This window comes from Myodes glareolus, chromosome 11, assembly GCF_982192425.1.
Source record: "Myodes glareolus chromosome 11, mMyoGla1.1, whole genome shotgun sequence".
Classification (NCBI taxonomy): Eukaryota; Metazoa; Chordata; class Mammalia; order Rodentia; family Cricetidae; genus Myodes; species Myodes glareolus.
In genome coordinates, this window is record NC_142036.1 from 37996705 (window position 1) to 38020887 (window position 24183).

The following is a 24183-nucleotide window of genomic DNA, read 5'->3' on the forward strand; positions in this document are numbered from 1 at the left end:
GAAATCTCTAAATGTTTTTGGAGATTACTAGAGATTTAGAAAAGTAATCAGAGGCTAAATGTAGGTCAAGAAACTGACTTTTAAAAGATCAGTGATATATTAAATACATAGATATGCGTGCCATAAATGTCATGGAGTCTATCTTTTGAAACAAATTTCATTAAACTATAATCATATTTTAAAAGCTGGGGCTCTGGCACTCAGGGCAGGAGGAGCAGGATTAACGCTCATGGAAGAACAGACAAAGCAGGCAAGACTCACAATTTGCTTTGTTCACAAAAACTTTTTTGAATTTTTTTTTCTTTTCTTTTCTTTTCTTCTCCTCTCTCTCTCTCTCTCTCTCTCTCTCTCTCTCTCTCTCTCTCTCTCTCTCTCTTTGTCTTTATGGGCCAGAGGAATAGAAGAAAGAGAAGAAGTGAAAGAAGCTTAGATTTTAGAGGAATAACCTTTCCTCCATAGTTGTTTCTCGGCGCCCAGGTCCTAGGGACCAAAGTCAGGAGCACAGATGAGAAAGGATGTGGGGCAGGGGCTGGGTCTGTGGAAATGAGGGTGACGGGAACACAACATCCGGAGTGTTTTGTCACCTTTGAGAAGTAAGAGTAAAGATCAGAAAAGATACCTCAGAATAAAATAGGGTGCTTGAAGAGTTTTTATTGGGGGGGGGGCAATTGTTATACACCCGAGACTGAAGGTGTTTATAGCTTCACCAAGAGCAGGAAGGTTATAGGAGATTCCACCTGATCCAAAAATGTATGTAAAATTTTCCAAATGAAGAGTAAATGAGCCGTTTGGTTGTCAGCCCACCAGTGGGGCTCCAGCTAATGTACTTCCCAAAGCAGATAAAGGGCGAAGATTCAGGGCCCCAGCCCAAGCAAGCTAAATTAGAATCCTGGGGGTGGGGTAGAGATTGGGGGTGCTGGGACAAGATCTGAAATTTAAATCAGCTGCTCACAGGATTCCCATGCTCACAGAAATTTGAAATTTATATAGTGGCATCTAAATCAAATTTTAGTAAATTAAATTGCATGATAAATGTAGCTAGAGGAATTGGGTGTTTAATGGAACCCCACAGCGGATCTTCTAGTGAAGGGACGAATCCTTTTAAAATGCAAATAACCTACCCCCTGTGTTTCTTAAATTTCAGATATGTACTCATCAGGTTTTATTAGGCTACCTACATAGTTGTAGCATTATCATCTAAGTAAAACGTTCATCTTCTTCCTCTTCTAAAAAAAAAAAGCTCAAATCATGTATGAAGTCAAGCATGCAATTATGGAATCCTAATGTCAAACTTTGGTATTGAAGAGATAAAGCAAAACAGACACAAACACCAGAAAACAGGTTGCAAGAAGGGAGGAGACCAGAATATGATGTTTTTTTATTTTACTTTTTGTGAAGAGGATTTTACTTTATTATCAAGAGTTGCATATTATTATATTTTCTTATACAAACCTATCCTCGAAGCTTACAGAATTAAGTAGCCAATAATTCCAAAGTACCCTGTCCTGTTCTAAAAATTCTTTGTTTTTCTTCTCTCTTAAAATATTATTGGCCATTTAAAATATCAGCCATAGTTCTAACAAAAAGGGAGTCATGAGTTAAAGGAGGGGGCATAGGAAGGGTTGGAGAGAAAGGAGGAAGGGAAGAAATGATATAATTATATTTTAATTTTAGACAAGAGTCCCAGGTCAAAATGAGAAGCAGAAGGAAAGAGAACATGAGTAAAGACGGCAAGATCAGAGAGAACCTTCATCCCACGATGGATGGCGATACAGATGGAGACCCACATTGGAGCACCGGACTGAGCCCCCCAAGGTCCAAATGAGGAGCAGAAGGAGGAAGAAAATGAAAAAGGAAATAAGGACTGCGAGGGATGTGATCACCCACTGATACAAGGGGACGGATCTAATGAGAGTTTACCAAGGCCAGTTGGACTGGGACTGAAACGAGGACGCAATCCAACCAGATTCTCTGAATGTGGCCGGATTCTCTGAATGTGGCTGGCCGGAGTCTTTCTGAAAAGCCATTGACAATGGCACTGGGACTTGTTTCCTCTGCATATACTGGATTTTGCGGATCCAGTCCGTCTGGACACTCATCTTCCTGGATCTGGAGGGAGGGGGGAGGAACTTGAACTTCCCACTGGGCAGGAAACCCTGACTGCTCTTAGGGATGGAGAGGGAGGAGGAGAGGGAGTGGGGGGAGTGGGAGGGTGGTGGGAGGAGGGGCGGAAGTGGAAACTTTTATAATTTAATAAAATTACAAAAGAAAATAGCAAATAAAAAAATTCAGCTCCTTCAACTGCTAATGAAAGTACCAACAGCCAACAGACCAAGCTATTCAAATAGTACTATCTGCAAAGACTGGGATGAGGGGTGGGGATGCAAGTAAGGGAAACACAGCATCCTTGGCCTCCAGGGATTCTAGAAGGGCAGGAGTCTGTGTGTTTATCTTCACAGGTGCACATACATGGCTTGGTACTGGTACGTGACTGTGTTGAAGAGGACATTTAATAACTGGCTTCAGAGCCAGATTAGAAGTTCGTCTCTGCTACTTTATACCTTATAACTTTAAGAGCTGAATGTTTCTGGACTTCAATTTTTTTCCTATCTAGAAAATAGGTTTCCACCCTTTAATACAGTTCCTCATATTGTGGTGATCCCAACCATAAAATTATTTCATTGCTATTTCATAACTACATTTTTATTATTAATTTTATTGAGGTCTACATTTTTCTCTGCTCTCCTCCTTGCCTCTCCCCTCCCCTTCAACCTTCTCAATGGTCCCTGTGCTCCCAATACTCAGGAGATCTTTTCTTTTTCTCCTTCCCATGTAGATTAGATCCATGTATGTCTCTCTTAGGGTCCTCATTGTTGTCTTGGTTCTCTGGGATTGTGATTTTTAGGCTGATTTTCTTTGTTTTATGATAAAAAAAAAACACTTACGAGTGAGTATATGTGATAATTACCTTTCTGGGTCTGGGTTACCTCACTCAATATGATGTTTTCTAGCTCCATCCATTTGACTGCAAATTTTAATATGTCGTTATTTTTCTCTGCTGCGTAGTACTCCATTGTATAAATGTACCATATTTTCCTTATTCATTCTTCAGTCGAGGAGAATTTAGGTTCTGGCTATGATAAACAATGCTGCTATGAACATAGTTGAGCACATGTCCTTGTGGCATGATTGAGCATCCTTTAGATATAAACCCAAAAGTGGTATTGCTGTGTTTTGAGGAAGGTTATTTCCTAATTTTCTGAGAAATTAGGATACCAATATCCAAAGGGGTTGTACCAGCTTGCACTCCCACCAACAATGCAGGAGTGTTTCCTTTACCCTACAACCTCTCCAGCATAAGTTGTCATCAGTGTTTTTTATCTTGGCCATTCTTGCAAGTGTAAGATGGAATCTCAGGGTTGTTTTCATTTTCATTTCTCTGATGACTAAGGATGTTGAGCATTTTCTTATGTGTCTTTCAGCCATTTTAGATTCCTCTGTGGAAAGTTCTCTGTTTAGGTCTTTACACCACTTTTTTATTGGATTATTTTTTCTTTAGATGACCAATTTCTTGAGTTCTTCATATATTTTGGAGATCAGACCTCTGTCCGATGTGGGTTTGGTGAAGATTTTTCCCATTCTGTTGGCTGACATTTTGTCTTGTTGACCATGTCCTTTGCTTTACAGAAGTTTTTCAGTTTCAGGAGGTCCTATTTATTAAATGTGTCGCTCAGTGTCTGTACTACTGGGGGTTGTATTTAGGAAGCTGTCTCCTGTGGCAATGCATTCAAGTGTATTTCCCCACTTTCTCTTCCATGAGGTTCAATGTGGCTGGCTTTATGTTGAGGTCTTTGATCCATTTGAACTTGAGTTTTGTGCATGGTGATAGATATGGATCTGTTTTCATTCTACATGATCTCCAGTTATGCCAGTATCATTTCATAACTGCCATTTTGATGCTGTCATGAATCATAATGTAAATATCTGATATACAGGATATTTGATATGTAACTCCAGCGGGGTTGTGACTCACAGGTTGAGAACCACTAGCCTAGCCTACACAGGATAAGGGCTGTATAAGGGTTGCTGCTATGAATACTATGCTATGAAAATATATGGACACACAGAGAAACATTTATCTATTTAGTATCTGACACTCAATATCTGTTTGACAGTTGAAAGAAAAATGAATAGATGGTATCTAATAGATAAATATCAAATTATGAATCCATGCAATAATGAGTAGAGACTGATGCTGCATATTCAGAGAACATCCCTGCTAGACCAGATTTTAAATACACCTTAAAAAATGGCTTAAGAACTGAGGGTATGGTTCATTTTTACCTCAGTCTTGCAAGCACAAAGACCTGAGTTGGAGCCTAAGACCTCACATAAAAATGTCAGACATGCTGGCTCATACTCATAATTCCAGCACAGGAGAAGCAGAGACAGGAAGATTCCCAAAGCTCACTAGTCAGTCAGTCAAGCCTAATCTGTCAGCTCCGGGCCAATGACAGACAGTATCTCCAAGGAAAAAGACAGTTGAAGTTTTCCCTGTAAACACATAAGTGCACACGTATGCATGCATACACATGCAGTAAAAATGTTGTAAGATTTGGAGAAAGTGTTAGCATTATGTGTAGTACCATGACCTCCCAAGACCACCCTGTTCTCCTTTCCAGAAACAAAGGCATTTCTGGGTACATGATAAGCATGTAATAATATACTATATGAAAAAAGAATGGAAACATATAATTAGCTTATATAAAAACCAGATAATCCTAATAATCGAAGCACGGAAGTCATAAATTTCAAGACTAAAGGAAATTAACTTGATCTTCCAGCTAATCGGAGACACTGGGGGTTCATGGGCAGGCAAATGACCTGGAGAAAGCAATGTGGAGGAAGATTACTTTTGCAATAGCAAGGATGAAACAAATTAAGGGAATAAGACAAAAGAAGAGAGATCAGTCAGAGGCGAAGGAGCCAGTGATTATCAAATAGCAGAGACAGAAAGGGAGAAAGAGGATTTAGCGGACTTTGATGATGAATAAGATGCTGTGGGAAGAGGCAGATGAGCGATGGGGAAATGGAAAAGCAATAGAAGAACTAAAGAAAGTGAAATGAGGTGGGGAAGGATATTTAGAGTGGTGGGAGATAATGAGTTCTGTATTAGACATGATGAAGTCAAGGAGAAAGAGTTTTCAAGTAAAAATGTCCACTGGGCATTTAACACTATAATGAAATGATCTGAGAAGGGATTCAGTTGAATATAAGGACTTAAAACACTCTCTTCATGTCATAGGAGATAAGTAAGTGAAAGAGGCATGAAGGAAAGGGGATATAGCTCTGTCTTAACCTGGTAAGGGTGGGAGGATGCTAAGGTAGTTTTCTATGTGCTCAGCATTAAAATGTTCTAATTATATTTTTTAAAATAGAACTAGATGGCTTCCATCATAAATTACAGAAAAAAAATTTCAAAAAAATCTTAAATGAGAGGCACATAATTAGCAAGAAAGGAAGCGAAAGCCACACTGTGTATAGGTTACATGTGTGGTTGATGTGGAATAGGTTAAAATGAAGATGGGCTTTCTGGTCAACCTCAGAGGAAAGTCAAAATGCACACTAACATCAGTTATCAGCGTGACTACATCCAGCCTCAGAACTAGCTTGCTGGCTTTGACTGAAACATGGCTTTTATTCTGGATCTGACATTCCAAGGCTGTCATAAGGACATGGGTTGAGTCAAGAACTCTTGGGAACAAAAGGAATTGTAACTTTTAAAACAACCCTGTCTTACATTTTAGATATGTGAACAGATACCAAATTACGACTCAAAACTCAGCTCAATAAAAACTCACACAAGGAGCAGGAGATAGGATTAAGTGACCCTTTGATAGGCAATATATTAAGAGTTGCTAACATAGGATTCTTAGGGAACTACAGTACATAATAATAATAATAATAATAATAATAATAATAATAATAATAATACAGTACTACAGTACCCAATAATAATAGAAAGAAAAAATTAAAGTATCTTCAGTCTGGACCCAGACAAATGCTACTCTAGCTGGATCTAGCAATATTCTGAACCCCAACAAGGTAACTGATACAAACTCCCTCATAACTTGCTTTAAATGCTATTTATGTCTGCATATCTGTGATAGTCAGCTTCCCAGAGTATATACTGGAGCAAAAGAAATAAAGATCACCAAGTAAGACATGTAAAGTTGAAATTGCCTTAGAACAGACTGTAAATCATATGTAAAGCATATGCAAAATATACATATGGTTGCCTAAACTATACATTATACCCTTTGGGAAAACTCCCGTGGAGATAGCTGATTTTGCTACTCAGGAAAAATGGAAATAGCTAGCTAAGTCATTTGTAATCTAAGTCATTTGTAAGAAGCTGTGGTCATGATGAAGCCTGTCATGAGAATGACTTATACAGAGAATAGAAACCGTTTATTGAAATAGGCAAGAGTTCAGAAACCAGGCCAGAAGCTGAAGATCTCCATTATGTAAGTTAATGTTATCTCAAACCAGGATCAACCCATCGACATGAGATGATTTTCCATTCATCCTTTCTTCCTTCCTTCACCCTGGCTGGGTAGTTGTGAAAGTATTTCAAAAAAAGGATAGAGAAAGAGAAAAATTCAGGAGGGAAAAACCAATATCTCTTCCAAGCCTTTAAATTCATTCATTTTCAGGATAACTTTTATCCAAGTGAAAAATTCCCACTTATCATCTCTCTTTTCCTACACCAAATAAGCAAGATGGAACATCACTAATTGCTGCAAGCATCAACAGTACATTTTTGTAATTACCTAAAATCAGAAAGCAATGAAAACTTTCACCTATTTTCTTTTCAGAACTAAAGAGACAGCGAAGATGGGAAGGTTGACAAAACGCAAGACTGCAATGATCTAGTCTCTAGAGTGAGATGCCGGGAATTTGGGAGAGTATAAGAAAAACGTCTCATGCTGAGATCTGCATTTTAAAGAGGGAAGTGTGTATATGTCTTTCCTTCTTTCCCTTTTGTGTGTTTGTGGTGGCTATGCATGTGTACACATCCGCATGTGGGGTCTGAGACTGAAGTCAGGAAGCATCTGCAGCCACAGTTCTACCTTAAGCAATGAAGCAGTGTCTCTCAGGCAAAGCCAGAGCTCACCAATATGGCTAGTCTCACCAACCAGCTTGTGCTGGGGATGCCCTGTCTGCACTTTCAGAGGCTGGAATCACAGTTGGGCCACAACACCTGCCAATATATATGTGGATTTTGGTGTTCTGGAGATCTCACCTCTGATCCTCATGCCTGAAGAGTAAGTGTAAGTAATAAGAGTAATTCAGCCCCAGCCCAGGGCTGACCCATGTTATGCTCAGTGGCTTAAATGAGAACAACATATCTTAGCATCTGGATGTTGTGATGACCTACAGCTCAGATGAACAGCTAATTTACTGGCTACTAGAAGGGGGAATCTAAAAGTATAGGAAGAGACAAGCAAGAAATTTAATTTTAAGGACTAGGCTTGATGGTGTGTGCTCACAGTCATAGAACTCAGGGAGCTGAAGAATAAGGATTATAAATTTGAGGCCAGCTTGGGCTACATAGGATCTCAAAACTATGAAGGAAAAGATATAAATTCTGACACTTAAGTACAAACCCATATCCTCAACACTCCAGAAACTAAAAACTTCAAGTCTTCCCTTTCCTCAGCACTGATTGTTAACAGGGTTTAGGGTCAGAGGATGGGATTATATGTTAGGAAGGGAATGAGCCAGGTGAATAGAGGATAACCAGAATTATGAGGAGCCCAAAGTCATGGTAAACACAGAACGGCTGAAGGGACTTGCATGTTCACTCAGATATTAGAAAGCTGGGTGAAGATATGTCCATATCTTTACAATATGCCACTGTCAATCATGCTTAAAGTTGCACATGCAATATGAAGAGGCATCCAACATGAATAGAAAGTAGAATTAGGCAGCTCCATGTGCAAGAAATGCAATAGAAGAAAATTCATGTGATGCTGTAAGAGCTAGCTACCCCAAGCCCCTGTAACACAAAGATATAGAAACACAAAGAGACCAAGCAACATAGTGCGTGGAATCAGATGAAAACATTGATATTTGGCTCATTCTGACCTATTATAAAACAATTAATTTAATTGGTTCAAACTACTATTCTAAGAACAGTACCCATGACCACAATGGTAGTTGTCAAGGAGAGCCTACTACCACTCCAGCTGAGCTATATAAGCTTCAAGATGACTACCTAAGAGCAATCCTAAGATAACACTGAGAATGCCTATCTTTTCCTTAAGTGTGACAAAGTGCTGTGGATCAGTTGAACACATAGTGTAGTGGTGGTGGTGGTAGTGGTGGTGATGGTAGTGGTAATGGTGGTGGTGGTGGTGATGGTGGTGGTGGTGATGGTGATGGTGGTGGTGGTGGTGGTGATGGTGATGATGGTGGTGGTGGTGGTGGTGGTGATAGTGGTAGTGGTAGTGGTTATGGTGGTAGTGGTGATGGTGATGGTGGTGATGGTGGTAGTGGTTATGGTGGTAGTGGTGATGGTGATGGTGGTGGTAGAGAGGGATCCTGATGCTAGCTCTTTAAGCAGGGGTCAGCTAGACTCTTGCCTCTGAGTTTTGTCTTTTTATGATGCCACTGTGGTTAATCCTCACCATCTATCCCTCTGTAGGGTAGCAGATGAATCAGATGACCGTTGTTTACCTCTTGGCCATCCTTGTTCTGATAGCATGGTGGCTGGATGGAACAGAAAGTGCTGCTTGCGACCATCACTGTGAGTCACTGACAGCTTCAATATGGCATAATCACAGGGTCAAAGACCTCTACAGCGTTCTCCTGATCTATTCTTTCTGTTAGAGGCCAGAAGTAGCAAGATTTTCTCGTGAATGAATGCCAGAGATAGCAAAGAGACAAAAGTAGCCATGCTTTTCTCTCCAAGGGTTAAAGGATCAACAAGAATGACTTTTAGAAAAGACTCATCCCACAACAAAGTCCTTGATCTCCCTGTCACGAACTTCTCTGAAATCGCTTCTCATTCATGAATAACGCAAGGCCAGAAAGATCAGTCGATGCTCCCAATGAAAGAACTGCATCCAAACAGACCATGGTGTGCCAGATTTAACAGAATCAAAGGGTGGCCCCATGCTAAGAGCTAGGCCAACTGTGCAAGCCCAGGAAGGGGGGAGAAATGACTTCGCAGTGCACACAAAAATAGTAAAGGTTTTCACTGACTTCAAGTTCCACTTAATTCTAAAGTTATCTAAAGGGAAAGTTAAAGGGTTTGGTGCTGCCCTGAATGGGTGTAGAATCTAGAACAAGGGCAACAGAGCAGTCTATAATGAATTGATCCCAATCATGCCCATAGTACTGTATGCTATGTGAGCATCCTTCTTCAGAATAGATATAGGAAAAGATGTCATTTTTCAAGGAACAATGACATAGATAAAAGAATAAAAGCCCTTAGATGAGAATGGCCAAAGAAACTGGAGATGTTTTAGTACTTAGAAAAGAAACTCCTCAAAGACAAAAGCCTTGACTTCAAACACTTGGAGTGTAATTAGATCTGTCCCATGGATCTCCAAGGGCTGGAAGTCGCACAGGTGCGGAAAGCTGTAGCAACTGAGGATAAGAAAGAGCTCTCAAATATTCTGCCCTGCTGGAACAGAATGAAAAGACCAAGGGATCAATGAGCTGCTCATTGCCAAAGGGGTTCAAAGTAAGCCTGAATAAAATTTTACACAAAGGATTCAAAACTTGGCTTCAGAGTCTTGATGACCCATTGGGCCTCTTCCACCCAAAACAAACTGATTCTAAAAAGATTGTGTGGCAGGCAATGGGCATACAGCACAGAGAAGTCTCTCTCTCTCTGCAAAACAATGAAACATTCCCTGCACTATGGAAGCCCGTTGGGGCAGAGGGAGGAGCCAGCACAGGCTGGCTAATCGTGAGGATGGTACCTATACCTCCTGGTGTCCTAAATGCTATTGGAACACAATAGGGGGCTACTTTTCCTGTTCTCTTTCTTCCTCCTGCCTTCCTCTCACGTCCATGTGCACGTAAGCTTAAGAGGGAGGCTCCACAGCCGCCACCGTTCAGATAACTTTCTTCCAAGCAATGATTCTCTCACTTCAGCCATCTCAGGCTCACCTGGGAAGCCCTTTCTGTTATGAGACTGGCTCTCCTTTATTAACTCTCCAGGCCATGTTGGTGCTTGGCAAACCTCTGCTCTCTGCAATCTAAAGTGTAATTGAAAGACCAGCTCTACCTCAAATTGTGAGGTGTGGGGCAAGTTAACGTTTCTGTGCCTCTAAGTTCTCTACCTCTCACCTATGAAACATGCCACCCACCCCGGGAACACTGTGGTGATCGCAGGCAACAACGCAAAGAAAGCGCATGGCCCAGTTCAAAGTCCGAAGTAAGGGCTTGAACCCATGTAGCAGTTTAGAAGACTGATCTATTCAGGGCACCTCTCTGACCCCTCCCCCATCTCCCCAGCATTTTGATTGACTAATGGATTTGAGACAAGTCTTACTATGTAGCTCAGGCTGGCCTTGAACTGGCAATGTTCTTGCGGCAGCCTCCCGAGTACCCTGAATTACATGTGCTTGCCAGCCAGCCAGGCCCAACATCATTTGTCTACTAAGCTGGCAGCACTAGGGGACCCTTGCCCACTGCATCCTCAGATGCTTCCGTTTGTGCGCACAGTCAGCAAAGCTGCTCCACACGGGAACTCACTGTCCTGGCCTCTGGGCTACATTCCATCTCCCACCCCTCCTGAGGCCTGGCCCAGCCAACTGGCCAGAATAGCCTATGTCCTTACCAGACCTCCATGGCTGGTCTAAAGTCTGATGAGCTCTCTGTGAACAGGCTGTGTGACTTAGCTAGCTGAGGTGGAGGTTCTCTAGCCTCATTCCTCCCGAAAATAACTGTGCTGTGCTAGTCCCATCAATGGTGTCCTGAGTAGCACAGATCTCTGCATGTGTTTCCCATACACCACAGGATGCTTAGGACTCGCTGCCCTTTACTACTAAACGCTTCTGCTGCCTCTTATCACTGAAGTAACAAAGAAGCACCCCCATGCGTATCTGATGAGCTCAGACCACGGGTCCCATCTTGCTCTCCAAAAATAAGTGAAATGTGACTAAATTCATCACGCAGTGGTGTGGTTGCCTTTTTAATCGCTCTCCCTTTCCTCCTCTTTCACTTCCTTTTCCTCTCACCTTCCTCTTTCCTGTCCTCCCCTTTGACAGAGTCTTGATATACAGTATAGCACTATAGTCTGACATCAGACTCATTATGTAGGCCAGGCTCGCCTTGGTCCTCCAGCCTCAGCCTCCTTAGGGCTAGGATTACAGGCATATTCCACAACCACTGGCATGGGTCTGCCTTTCTAAGGCAGTAAAGAAGAAGAGTTTAAGTCTTTAGAGATAAAGCCTCAAGACTATAATTTTAAGATAGCCAAAGAGAAAGACAGTCTTAGAAATAGCACCTGAGGGCTGGAGAGATGGCTCAGTGGTTAAGAGCATTGCGTGCTCTTCCAAAGGTCCTGAGTTCAATTCCCAGCAACCACATGGTGGCTCACAACCATCTGAAATGAGATCTGATACCCTCTTCTGTCCTGCAGGCAGACACACAGACAGAATATTGTATACATAATAAATAAATAAATATTTTAAAAAAAAAGAAATAGCACCTGACCTAATATACTCATCACATAGAGCTATGGGAGGGTCTTCCCAGGCCTGTATTGGGAAGTAAGCATTGTTGGCCCAGCCAAATTTTCCTTACAATCTAATTGCACACTGCAGTGGTGGATTTCTCTGTAACCTGGATCTCCCACCAAGCCGGGCCTAAGAAGACCACTGGATAAAAATTAGTTCTGTCTTATGGCGACTCCTAATGAAAAGTTGACCTCCATCAAACCATGGGGAAAAACTATGGAATGAGTCCTGCACACTGTTCATTCTCTCAGGAAGAATTTGTGGTGTGTCTGCCATGCGCTGGCACCCTTCTAAGCTAAGAACACACCATAATAAGCAGGAGCCAACTTTGTGGCATGTATACCTTGGTGGAATTCCCTTCAAGGTGTCCCCATGACCATAGAGACAAGACCTTATGATGTGTTCTGCCAACTTTTAATGCACTATTAGTGGTTGCTTTACAAACTTGAGTCAGCTTGTTCATGGGATAATATACACCTAGTGGAAGAATCTACCTTCTGGGGGTGTCTAAAGAATTAAATAACGCATGCAAAACTTAGCATTTCAGCGCTTGGCTCAAAATACAAGATGAATAAATGTCAAGCGTTTTTTGTAGGGAGGTAATAAGAGAAAAATTAAGAGGGATTATTATTCAAAAGAATGGGAAAGAAGAGACAAAATATGGTTCCAGTTGAACTGAAGGCATAGACTGTTAGTCTTGGTGATAGGAAGAGATTCTTTAAGTTCTCCAGTGTCTCAGCCAAATGATCTGGTCATAAGCACTCACAATGGACAGAGCCTAAGAGCTCCTCTGACTCAAATCCTTCACATTCAAGGGAAGAGACCTGTTACCCTGGAAGGCTACATTCTTAGACAAGTGTACACAACTCTTGGATAAAGCAGCAATTGTGCAGAGGGAATCTTAGATGTGAATTGAATCCTGGAGTCTACCATATCTCTTTCTGACCTCGAGCAAAGGACCTAGTATCTTGGAGTCCAGGGTTCTTCATCTGTAACGTGGTAGGGACCTGACACATGAGTCCCTTTGTCCTCCTTTACTGTGATCCTGTTATGTTTGATGGCAATACACAGAATCTAAAGACACCTCTAGACTAGAAGCATGAAGATCAAGACCCAAAAGAGAGGAGTGTAGCAGGGGGTGGGGGCATCTGTATGTGTGGAGAGGGTCTACATCGGACACAGGGGCATACCTCTGAACATTCAAGAGAGCAAGATAAAAGCAAAGTAGATGCTGTTTACTTGAGTTTAGGCTTTTTAGCCTTTGTAAATCTTCATCTATGAAACAGAAACTCTTATTGCAAAGATCAAATGAGACTTAGTATAGCAATGGCTGCACATTGCTTACCGTGTAACTGTGTTCTAAGCCTACATGCAGAACTGTTTGTAAAGCTAAGCATGAGTTAAGCATCCTCATTATCCCCATTTTACAGACCAGAAAGTGGAGCCCACAAAGGTAAAGTAATGTGAACAGGGTAGATTGCTTTAGTAGAGTCAAGAGGTCAGTCCCAGCATCTGACTCAGAGTCTGGGCTTTATGTAACCCAAGGTGTCCAAGCCTTTCCTTAAAGGGACAGATGCTATTTTAGATTTACTCAGTTCAGGCTTCGTAGCTCACAAGCAGCCCAGATAGTACGAGGGGAGTGAGCATAGCTGTGCTCAGATAAAAATTTTATGAACAGCAGAAGCCAAACGTCACAAAGGTTTTCTGATGCCAATTATACTTTAGATGGTTCTTAACCACTGCAAAATGTCAAGCTTCTCCGCGATGTTTGCCAAACCTACTCCAGCCCACGCTGTCTCCCCTGCAGGACCTAAGCTGCTGTACAGAAAAGTGGTCAACAGAGACCACTCAGGGGTGGATGGACTCTCACTATTTCCCAACCCTAATCTCCTCTATCCTGCTCCTCCTATGAGCCAGACCAAGCAGGTGGCCCATGCAGCGTGCATTCTAAGAGGTGAGGACTGAGGCTTCAGCAAGGTGCACCGCAGCTTCCTCAGTACAGACAACCCAGGTGGTCTGAAAGGGAAAAGAGACCAAGTCCAATGCCAATGTTGGTCACAGGTTAATTCATTGACACTTTGGGCCTTTGATAAAAAGATGATTCTGCCTCCGTATCTTTAGGTGGGCTCTGAGCATCTGCTTCTATACTGAATTCTTTGAAACGCCAGTAATGCTGGTCCTGTTGCCACACACGGGGCCTCCACAGCTTCCCCTTTGTGTCCTTAAGTTTGAGCCACACATGTTGTATGCTGTCTCCCAACCACAGGTTCACATCAGCATCCCTCAGCTGGACCGAGTGACTCCCTGGAGACAAGGCAATGCGCGGACGGCTAACTAGGTCTTGGGGCTGACTTACATTGGAGTGGAAAGGCAATGAGGTCAAGAGTCAGCAGACAATGGAAGCGACACGGTTAGTTCTTTTGGAAGCAGGAGATCAGGCTAAGGGGCCCCTGCAGACAGCAGCCCCTCCTCCTGTGCTTGCCTGAGCCCTGACGGACAGAGCAAGAAGCCTATTTCCTCACTGGGCCTGTGAATAACTAGGGCACATCCACAAGGTCACCGTTATTCATTTAAATTCCAGCTCTAATCAGCAGGCAGAGCCTGAGAAATTATCCATTCTGAGGGGAGAGGCTGACAGGGAGCATCACAAACAACCCTTAGGCAGGAGTGAGGGGTGCCAAGAGTGGGGTGTAGAAAGCGGGGCTCTTCCCACTACTAGCCCCTCTCTTCACATCCCAAGTGCCTACTCCCTCTCCTAGCAGAGAGTTCTGGAACATTCAGAAATGGGTAGAGGGTTGAGGGCAGAAAAGGGATGGCACTGCCTCCTCATAAGCTATCCAGGGAGACCAGTGATAAATCCCAGTGAGCAAAAGCAGATAAAAAGACCTAACAGTGTCCCTTCCGGAAAATACGTGTGTTGCACATCTTTGGAGAGGGCCCTTCCCTTATGGAAGCTTCACTTTCCTTAACTGCAATGTCTGTGTTCCTTGAGTAACACACCCCTTACGCTCTCCTGTGTCTCAGGATCCTATAGAGCCAGATAGGCCCTAATGCTTATGATCAGTCCGGTTCAACAAACCCTTACTAGGCTCTATGTGCTTTGTACTCTGCGCAGATACAGTAGTACAGACACAAGTAAGACATGATGCTGGCCCACAGGACCACTATGGAAATGTGGGCTTTGAAAGAACAAGAGCAAGACTCTGCTGGCATCTGAATTCTAAGGTTCTGGTCTAGCCACTGTCAGGAGGTGACCACTGGCCTATCACTGGAGCTCCCCAAGGCTTCTAGCTTGTGGTGATAGTAATGCCCACCAGGAGGAGTTAACACGAAGATGCAGGAGAACGCTCAGCCATCTTCCCAAGATCTGCAGGTGGTACTGAAAGGTTTGCTGTTTGCTTTTATTATCCTGAATCCCTTTGCCTAGCTTAGGGTGAGAGGCTTTGGACTTGCCCCCTGTTGCTGTCCGGTGGAACTTGCCTGCTCTTTTGATCCAGGTATCCAGGACTCAGTGTCAGGAGTCCCCAGCCTGCCTCGGGAACTCTGGGAAAGGCTTTCCCCACAAGTCTGATCTCAAACTACATTCTACAGTGGAATTATTTCCAACCAATGTGCTTAGCATATGAAATTCACCAATTAATCAATCATCCCTTTTATAGTCTTCTAGCGGCCTCTGGGTAAACCATTACATTAGCTCATGAAATCCCCAATATGTCTTCCTGGGGCAGGGAGGGGGGATCAGAGAGCCACTAAAGGCTTCAGATGTCAGAGCACAAGACTGTTGGCTCCAGATTGCTTGGCCAGGAACTGAGAGACGGTGGAAGGCTACTCACTAACCTTCAGCAGACCTGGCCTGCACAGGCCAGATCCTTCCGTATCCATGGCCACAACTGAAGGATCTAAACCAAGGGTTTTCTTCAGCCTTAGAAACCATAACAAAATAAAGGAGCTGGAGGAGTGACGGGATTAGCAATCATCCCTAGATACTTCAAGGGCAAAGTGAAGGTCACAACATTTAGACTTAGGCTAGAATCCCTTCTTGGTCCTGCTATTCCATAACTGAGTACAGCACATCCCTTAACCTCCATGGACCCCCACTTAATCAGCAATAAAATGGGGCTCAGACTACATACCTCAGAAGGTTATTAAGGAAATAGAATGAGATAATGATCATTAAATAGAGATGTTTCAGGGAAGGGGGCATTAACAGTTGCTATTACCTAAAGAAAGGGCAGTCATAGACCTCCATCCCTTTGAAGAGATCAAAGGAGACCTCTGGTCCCCTCTACCATTTTCTTCTACACAAGGACCAATATGGTGACCTTGTGAGAATCAGAAAAGGGATTCCTTCATGAACACAGGCTGGGGGAGAGAAAAGTAGGTTGAGCTTTAAGTTTATTCATTGCTGGGTAGAACAGTGTACCACCTTTGGAAACATCTCTGCCATCAGTCAGATGGCAAACAAGACCTGAGGTCTTGATCTTAGTCCCTTGATCTTAGTTCCTACGATTAAACATTCTGCTACCAGAGAGGCTTCCCCTGTCCACGCTCTATAAATTAGTGACTTCTCCTTTACAAGACTCCACTTTCTGCATACCACTGAACAGTCACCACGTGCTATAATATACAGTAATACACCCATGTAATGTGGATACCTGCATATATGCACCTATACAGATGTATACCCATTTAGAATAGAAGTACATGAAACCAGGGGTTGTCTCCTGTTTATCATTTTATCCACAGTCCCTGATAACACTTATTTGTTGATTGAATGACTGAATTAAAATCTTTTTTAATAAAAAGAATGAATTTAATTGTTTGTATATATGTATGCGTTCACTTACGTGCAGGTGCATGTCTACATGTGTATATATGTATGGGGGCCAGAAGACAAGCTTCGTTATTCATTATTCAGGAGATGTTCTTTTATTTTTATTTTTTAGACTGCACTTTCCTGGCCTAGAACCAACCAATAAGTCTAGGCTGATGTGCTAGGTATCCCCAGGGAGCTGCTGGCCTTCACCTCTCCAGTGCGAAGGTCACAAAGTACATCCCTGCACCAAAAATGACTTTTAAATCTGGGGTCTGGGGTTAGAACTCAGGTCCTCATGTTCACACAGCAAGTGCTTTACAGAGCAAGTATGCCTCCAGCTCTGGTGATATTCCTGAGGAAAGGTTGTCCATGCTGTATTTCAAAGAAAGATGAAGAATAGGCAGAAAAAGTACAAAAGTGTCCTCTGTATTTGATAATAATAACTATATTGTACTCTTACATTGTATAATCCCACATATAACAATGATCAGAAAATCCCTACCAAAGTATGCATGATTATTTTAGGTATCCAAGAACAATAAAGGATATATTCGTTTGGAGACAGAGATGACAGTAAAAGTCAAATTACCTCTCCACACAAACAAACAAGTGGGCAGTCATCTCTTTAGGGAATACTTACAAGATCTCCACTCATTGCGAATTTTCAGCAATGACTCCAGAATGCACCATTAAAGTGTGAATTGGTTTTAGAGTTCATTGCTAACATTGATGTGTTCTATGACCTTTGGCAAGACTACTTAGCCTCTCAGACCCTAGATTTCATGTACTTTAAATTGTATATAGCAATACTGATCTTATATTTGCTCTCTAAGGGTTAACTGTAAAAAGGACTAAGTAAGTAAACACGAAACTATCAAAGATGGTCTCCCGTCCTGTCTGTAAGTAACTGTTCTTCTTAACTCAGAGTCCTAACTAGTTCAGAATAGATGTAAAGTCATTCCAAATCACCTCAAATTTCTTACCCATGAACAATCAGGTCCTCTATTATGGTCTTGTATAGGTACATATATGTAAATGCCCACACACAAGGCTTAAAAGTAGGACTCTGGGCGAGCATGCACTTTTAATAGAAGTGTACCATTATCATGAAGATGGGCCTTCCATGTTTCTATTAACAAAATCCAATCAAACCCTCGTTTAGATCTTTTTATAGTGAACATGTATTACTTGCATAATTGGTTAATAAATAGAATATTATCAATATCATTGTAGAAAAAACGGAATTTCTTAGAAGAAAGAAACCTTCCTTTACCCATATAATTTCTGGGTTGAATAGGTAATATTGTCAGCTTTTAACCACAGGAAGTGAGAGCTCTAAAACAAGACAAAAGTATTCATTGCATTGGATAACACGCAGCTAAGATTCTTTTAAAAATATTTTCCAAAAATGTTAATTTTCCACTCCTTTGATTCACACAGAATTCATAAGGAAGCAATCACTTAAGCCAGGGAAACACATTCCGTTGGTTTTAAAATAGTTCTTCAAAGCCAGCAAAAAAAAAAAAAAAAAACCTTACTTCAAGGCATTTCTTCTTCTAAACCAAAAATCAGTGAAAATGCAACATACTAAGATGTTTTCTAATCCCTGGAAAGGGGGTCAGTCAGAATCACACCATGCACAGTTTAGCAGAAGGCAAATTCCCACAACAGCTGTGCGAGCAAAGACTCACCTGGACCTTGACTGACATCTGTGGCAGCAATTTCAAAGCAAGGGAAAAGGAGAGGAGAGAGAAACGAAGAAGTGTGTTAGAAGTGCACCCACACACAACACCGTGTGTTCTTGCATGAGTTCAAAGGCCATGCAAGCCCCCACATTCCTACCTTCACCCAAAATCCACCCATGCAAGCCAAGGAATCAAGCTCCCTTTTCACTGTGCATGTAGCAAAAGAGGTAAGCCGCGCATCTGTCCGGAAAGACATCGTCCTGGAATCAGATAGGGCTCCAGAGAGCCAAGCAACCTAGAATACTATAAGAATATTGGTTAAAATATTCTGGTTGGTTTCTGCACACTGACACCCACGCAAATCCTCCTCCTTTCCAGATACCAAACACTGGACACAAAGTCAAGTGAGGTTTCCCAGCAGAGAGAAAGACGAATTAACCACTCCCTTGAGGAAGAAAAAGAGACATCAACATTAAGAAAGCGCAAGCTGCAGCGTTTGTTAGCATGGAGGGCAGAAGGACGGAAGGTGGCAAAACACAGTGACCATTCTTCATCACAGACAACAACGTGTGCTTGAGATTGTGTGACCCAAACATTCGCCATAGAAACGGAAACCCTGCTTCCCTGCACCCATCATCTTTCTCCTTGCTTTTCACCCCGTCACTAATGACAAGAACGACCTGGTACAAATCACTTCTGTCAGCCACAATTGAACACAGAGCTCTGGGAAGATTAACACATGAATTAAGCCAGTGAACTTTTAAAACACACGGAACAGTTCACTCCCATCATCTTCCTCAACGAGGGGATGTCTCCTTCATCCTCCCACCCTCAGATGGGAAGCAGGATTGTGCTGGGGAAAGCTAAGAGAAAATGGCCCGAGGCACTGTTCAAAACCCAGTTTAGCAGCATTAACTGAAGCTGAGGCAGCAAGAGGCTGACTGGGAAACCCATGGCCATCAGGAAATCCTGGATGGGTACGCTTAGATGGATACTAGAAATGGATCAGGGAAGACCTTAGGTTTGTCTAGTTTGCTATTGCTTGTTGTTGCTGTTGTGTTAGGATGAAAGGGAAAGGGACTGATAGGTTGTTCCAGGTTTGCACAGCCAGCTCAGAGACAGAACTCAGAAAATAATCTTCCATCTCTGAGTCCTATTAAGTTCAACATTCATTCAACGAAAGCCAAGATCTCTCAAGACATATAAGATATGGTTTAATTTGTAGGCTAAAGAAAGTATCCTTAAGCGACAGAAAAGACAGGTGGGAATTCCCCCAGGTAACCCATGAATATCACCATTAATCCTCTGTGACTTTAATCTGCTGTCAGGACAAGACAGGTAACCTTCTCCATGCCAATAATGAAATACCTGCAACCAGATTTGTACAGTGTATCCTTAGGATTTTACCCCAGGAATACCAAGGCTGTCACCAGACCCACTGTGCCCTAGCATTTGGGAGGGCCATAGTCAGATCAACAGCTGAGGATTCACCCAGTGTGTGCCTTGCAATTCCTGGAAGCTATATATGCTCCAAGACACATCTTGAGAACTCTGAATCATTCCTTAGACAAGCCCCCTTTCAGGTTTTCTGGTAAGTTAGGTTTAGGGGTGGAGGGATGAGTGAGGGGAAGAGGTAAAATAGAAGAGGTGGGTAGGAAAAGGCTGCTACATGAATAGCTAAGTGACGCCATTAACGGTGACTGACGGATTGCCTAGAATAGGGGTCTCATTAAAATACCCCTTAATTAAACAGGATATCCACGGTGAGAATGTCAACATTGTTGTTCATACACAGTCTGTGAGGGTTCCAAGACACAGTGAGACGGGATCCCTTGGAACCCCAGTGGTCTTTAGATGTCAGTTAGGTGCCCACTTTAGCACTGTGATTACAATCCTAAACTTGGAGAGAGACAGGTGCGAGCTCACATCCCAGCATGCTCTGCAGCCTTAGGCCAATCCCTGAGCTTCTCCCTAATTCATCTTCCTCAGCTATAAAAATGGGAATAGAACCTCCCCCATGGGGGTGTTAGGAGACTTTAAAAGCTTGCAAAGCACTTAGCGTCAGGCAAGCCCTGTATAAACAGTAGTGGCTCTGATTGTATTGTTTGGAATCACCACAGACAGGATTGCCAGCATTTATTGACCAGATGGCTCCCTGGAAACACGGGGAGACCACAGGAAGGAAGCCTGTGACTCAGGTTCAATGCTTCTGCTTATGTGCCAGTATGAAAGCTCCAAGCCCACCCACCATCCATCCCTCACCCCATTCATCAGTGCCAAGTGAGGTGAGAAGGGGCTGGAATCTGGAGTGAGCAGGAGCTGAGGTTGAAACAAATTTCATGATTACTTCTACTGTTTCACCCCCTCATACTTTAACTCAGTATAGTTGCAATCCCATACATAAAAATACAGTATCTCTTCTCATCTCAGAAGGGCAACAATGACACCCTTAAAAGTCCTTTAACCAGTAAATGAATAATAGATAGATAGATACATAAATAGATACATAGATAGATACATAGATACATAGATAGATACATAGATGTGACAGAGGCAGGGGGTGAGAAGAAGGGGTCCCTTGGGGCTATGGGAGAGTTGAGAGGATGTCTACTGGGAGAGAGTGAGAAACTGGCTGCATCTATATTTTCTCTACTGTAACAACCCCAGCTCTCTTCTTGGGAACCCCCTTTTCCACTTTTAATTAATACGACTGGTAAAGATGACCTTACCCTTGTTCTAGAAGCCTGGTGGCTCCAGATTGTGGGAATAGTCTATCTTCTGGACCCATAATTCACTCAAGAACACACATGTGACCCAGATCCAGCCAATGAGAGTCTTCCAAGGGAATTTCACTGGAATTATTAGGAAATAACACTAGCCTCCATCTTTGTTACGATAGACACACTGCCTCCATACTTGGCAATGGGGTCAACACAAGAGAGCACAGGGCCTCTTCGCAGGATCGGGGAAGGTTAGCTGGCCTAGAATCAAATCCAAACTCTGTCATCCATCCACAGGCAACTGCCTCCGCATTTCTGAGCCTCAATCGCCTCTCCTATAAATAGAGATCCTCATAGTATCTATCTTAGTGAACTGTATCCATGGAAATCCTGTATTCACATTCAATACATATTAACGGAGTGCCAATTATAGGCCAGACCACACTCTCTACATGGAAGATACAAGCAATGAATGAATAAAACAGGAAATACCCTTGGGTTTTAGATGGGAGATGTGAACAATACATGTAACATACATGTACAATGTGATATGACATAATGATCAATATCATGAAGAAAGAAGAAACAAGATAAATGACAGCAGGAGTCCCTATGTCAGAAAAGATTGTTAAAGGAGCATTTCGGAGGAAATAATGTTATATCTGGGCTGATACCCAAAGACAATGAGTATTTTATATACTTGATGCAATCTGTCCAGGCAAGAAAACGGTACGTGGAAAGGCTGCAGGCAGGACTCACTCTGCTGGTTCGTACTCCTGAGAGGACAAGGGGTCTAGAACCAGCTTCCTTCCCCTGCGGCTTTCCTCCCAGCTCGCCTGTAACTCACATGCAGTCTTAAGCAGGTCACAGATGCTCCAAAGGTATTCAGGGCTGAAGGAACCCTGTTGGAAACTATTCCTGACCTGGTCTGAGGCCACCTCCCTCAGGACTTCCCTACTTCATCCAGGGGATGCAGAAAAAGAGAAGGATTTGAACTCCACTACCACACTTCGTCCACTCTCTTCAGCCTCACAAGCAGAGAAGGAGTAAATCGGGGCATCTCCACCAGCACTCACGGATGCCAAAAGCATGCCCAACAACGCCTTCAAGCATCAGTTCAAAGGAAGCAATTTGTTGGGGGAAGGGGGGCTTCTAAGTAAAGCAGAAAAGAAAGGACCCTCCACTTGCCACTGCTACACTTGGAGACGTGCCCTCCCTGGGAAAGCTACCTCTCACCTCACCCTCCATTTGGACTATAGATCACGTCAAGAGCTGAGAGTCTAAAATTCCTTTGGACTACTATCTTCTCCCATACCTTCTCACACCCCTAGGAGAGGTTTGGGAAGCATGGCGTCGGATACACAGACTCCTGAAGGACAGCCTCAGCCAAACCTCAGGGGACACCACCTGGTGAACTCTGCCTCGAGTCTGACCTATTTTCTAGGAGAGAAAATAGAATATAGATTTGAATGCAGTGGCACTCTGGAAAACTACAGGCCCAGCGGTGTGAGAAAATAAAACAGCAGACGGAGGCTGAGAAAATGTGGCTCTGGTGAACAGACTGCTTCATCCTGTTGTTGGTGGCCCCTGCTTTGACAATTTGCCTGCATTTTTTATTCACCTAAAAACGGATACAAGGCTAAGGAGATGGCTTAGCAGATTAAGTACTCACAGTACAAGGGTGAGGACCTGAGTTCAAATCCCCAGAACCCATGTAAAAAGCCAGACACCAGGAACACATCATCTCAGCAATCTCAGTTCTTCTAGGGTGAGACGGAAGGCAGAGATGGAAGAGTCCCTGGAAGCTTGCAGGTTGGCTGGGCGGGCATAGGCGGCGGGAAATGATAAGGCGATCCTGTCTCCAACAGGATCAACACTCAAGTTGCCCTCTGGCCTCTACAAACACGCTCAGCTATATAGACATATAGGCACGCACACCATACACACCTATACAAAACAAGAAAAAACAATGATACACACTATTTACGTATGTGTTTCAATGAATACGTTATGGAGACCAAGGCTGCTTCCCCACATATGGACTCCAGGCCCTGGCAGAAGAAACACTGGGTTTACTAGCTTCAGAAATAGGAACATCAAGACAGAAGCTAAATACACCTGTGGTCACACCCCAGTCTGGTTTTCTCACTGTGTGGCCTCAAAAAGGGTTTCTGGTAATATATACACGATGCTTATCTTTTCCTACATGAAGGAAATTAAATTGCCAGCTAATATTGCCTGGGTATTTCCAGGGCCCAGGTACTTGACAACAAGTACATTAAGAAGTGGGAGCTGCTGTCACACCCAGCTAAGGGAGTGATGGACAGAAAAGTTTAGGTAACTAAGCTATGAGCCTTAAGTCACACAGTCTAAGAACCAGATCCTAGAGCCTGGCAACCTAGCCATTGACATTTACCATGATGGCAGCGTTACCTCCAAAAGAAGGTGCCTATAAGAAGAGAATAAGATAAAAGCAACAGCAAACAACATAGAGTTTATGCGTATACAGCATTTTCGGTGTTCTGGGCACTGTGCCATGTGCTTTAAGTGTACCATTTCATTTCATGCTTGCCACAAGCCTATCAGGAAGGAGCACTGTTCATTCCATTTTACAGGTTAGGAAACTGAGACCGAAATGGGATACATTATTGTTACTAAAAACTCTCAGCCTCAGAATACATCAGACAAGGCTCAGACTTTATGAATAAAGAGCTCAAAGAAAGACAGAAAACAATTGACCCAGGAAGATACTAATGAGGTAAAATTACTGGCCAACTCAGAGACAAATAGGCATTAGCCAGGGCGAGGGAAGCAGTTAAGACTCAACCTAACCGGAACAACGAGAGCCCTGATCCTGGAAGCCCTGTGTTACTTCTGAAGCCGGGATCCACCTACCCAGGTCCTATAGAATACCCAGAATCCGTTGCCCAATAACCAAAATCCACATGGGTTTCTTCAGAAGAACCATTCTCCAAAAGCAGACAAGCCTATGGTTACATGCATGCCCTGTTGTTAAGAAGTGGCAAGGGCTGGAGGCAGTAGTTTCATAGGTAAAGTATTCACCATATCAGTACAAGTAATAGAGTTGGACTCTCAGAATCTGCACAAAAATCCAGGCATGGTAATAGATTGCTGGAGCTTGCTGGTCAACCAGTCTGGACTAACTGGAGAGTTTCAGGTCCCAGTGGGAGACCCTGTCTCAC

The 24183-nt window shown here is 43.0% G+C and overlaps 1 protein-coding gene across 24 annotated transcripts in view; it reads right to left on the reverse strand.

The window, feature by feature from the left end:
* Positions 1 to 24183, reverse strand: part of Nrxn3 (neurexin 3) — a 1575536-nt gene that overhangs the window by 1452572 nt on the left and 98781 nt on the right. For all 24 annotated transcript variants that reach the window (XR_015004497.2, XR_015004496.2, XM_048449344.3 and 21 more), the window contains exon 3: positions 18267 to 18284. Coding sequence is in view for 22 of the 24 variants with exons in the window: in XM_048449344.3 (XP_048305301.1) it covers positions 18267 to 18284 (18 nt within the window). In the remaining 2 variants the exon portion in view is untranslated. The remainder of the gene's footprint in view (positions 1 to 18266; positions 18285 to 24183) is intronic.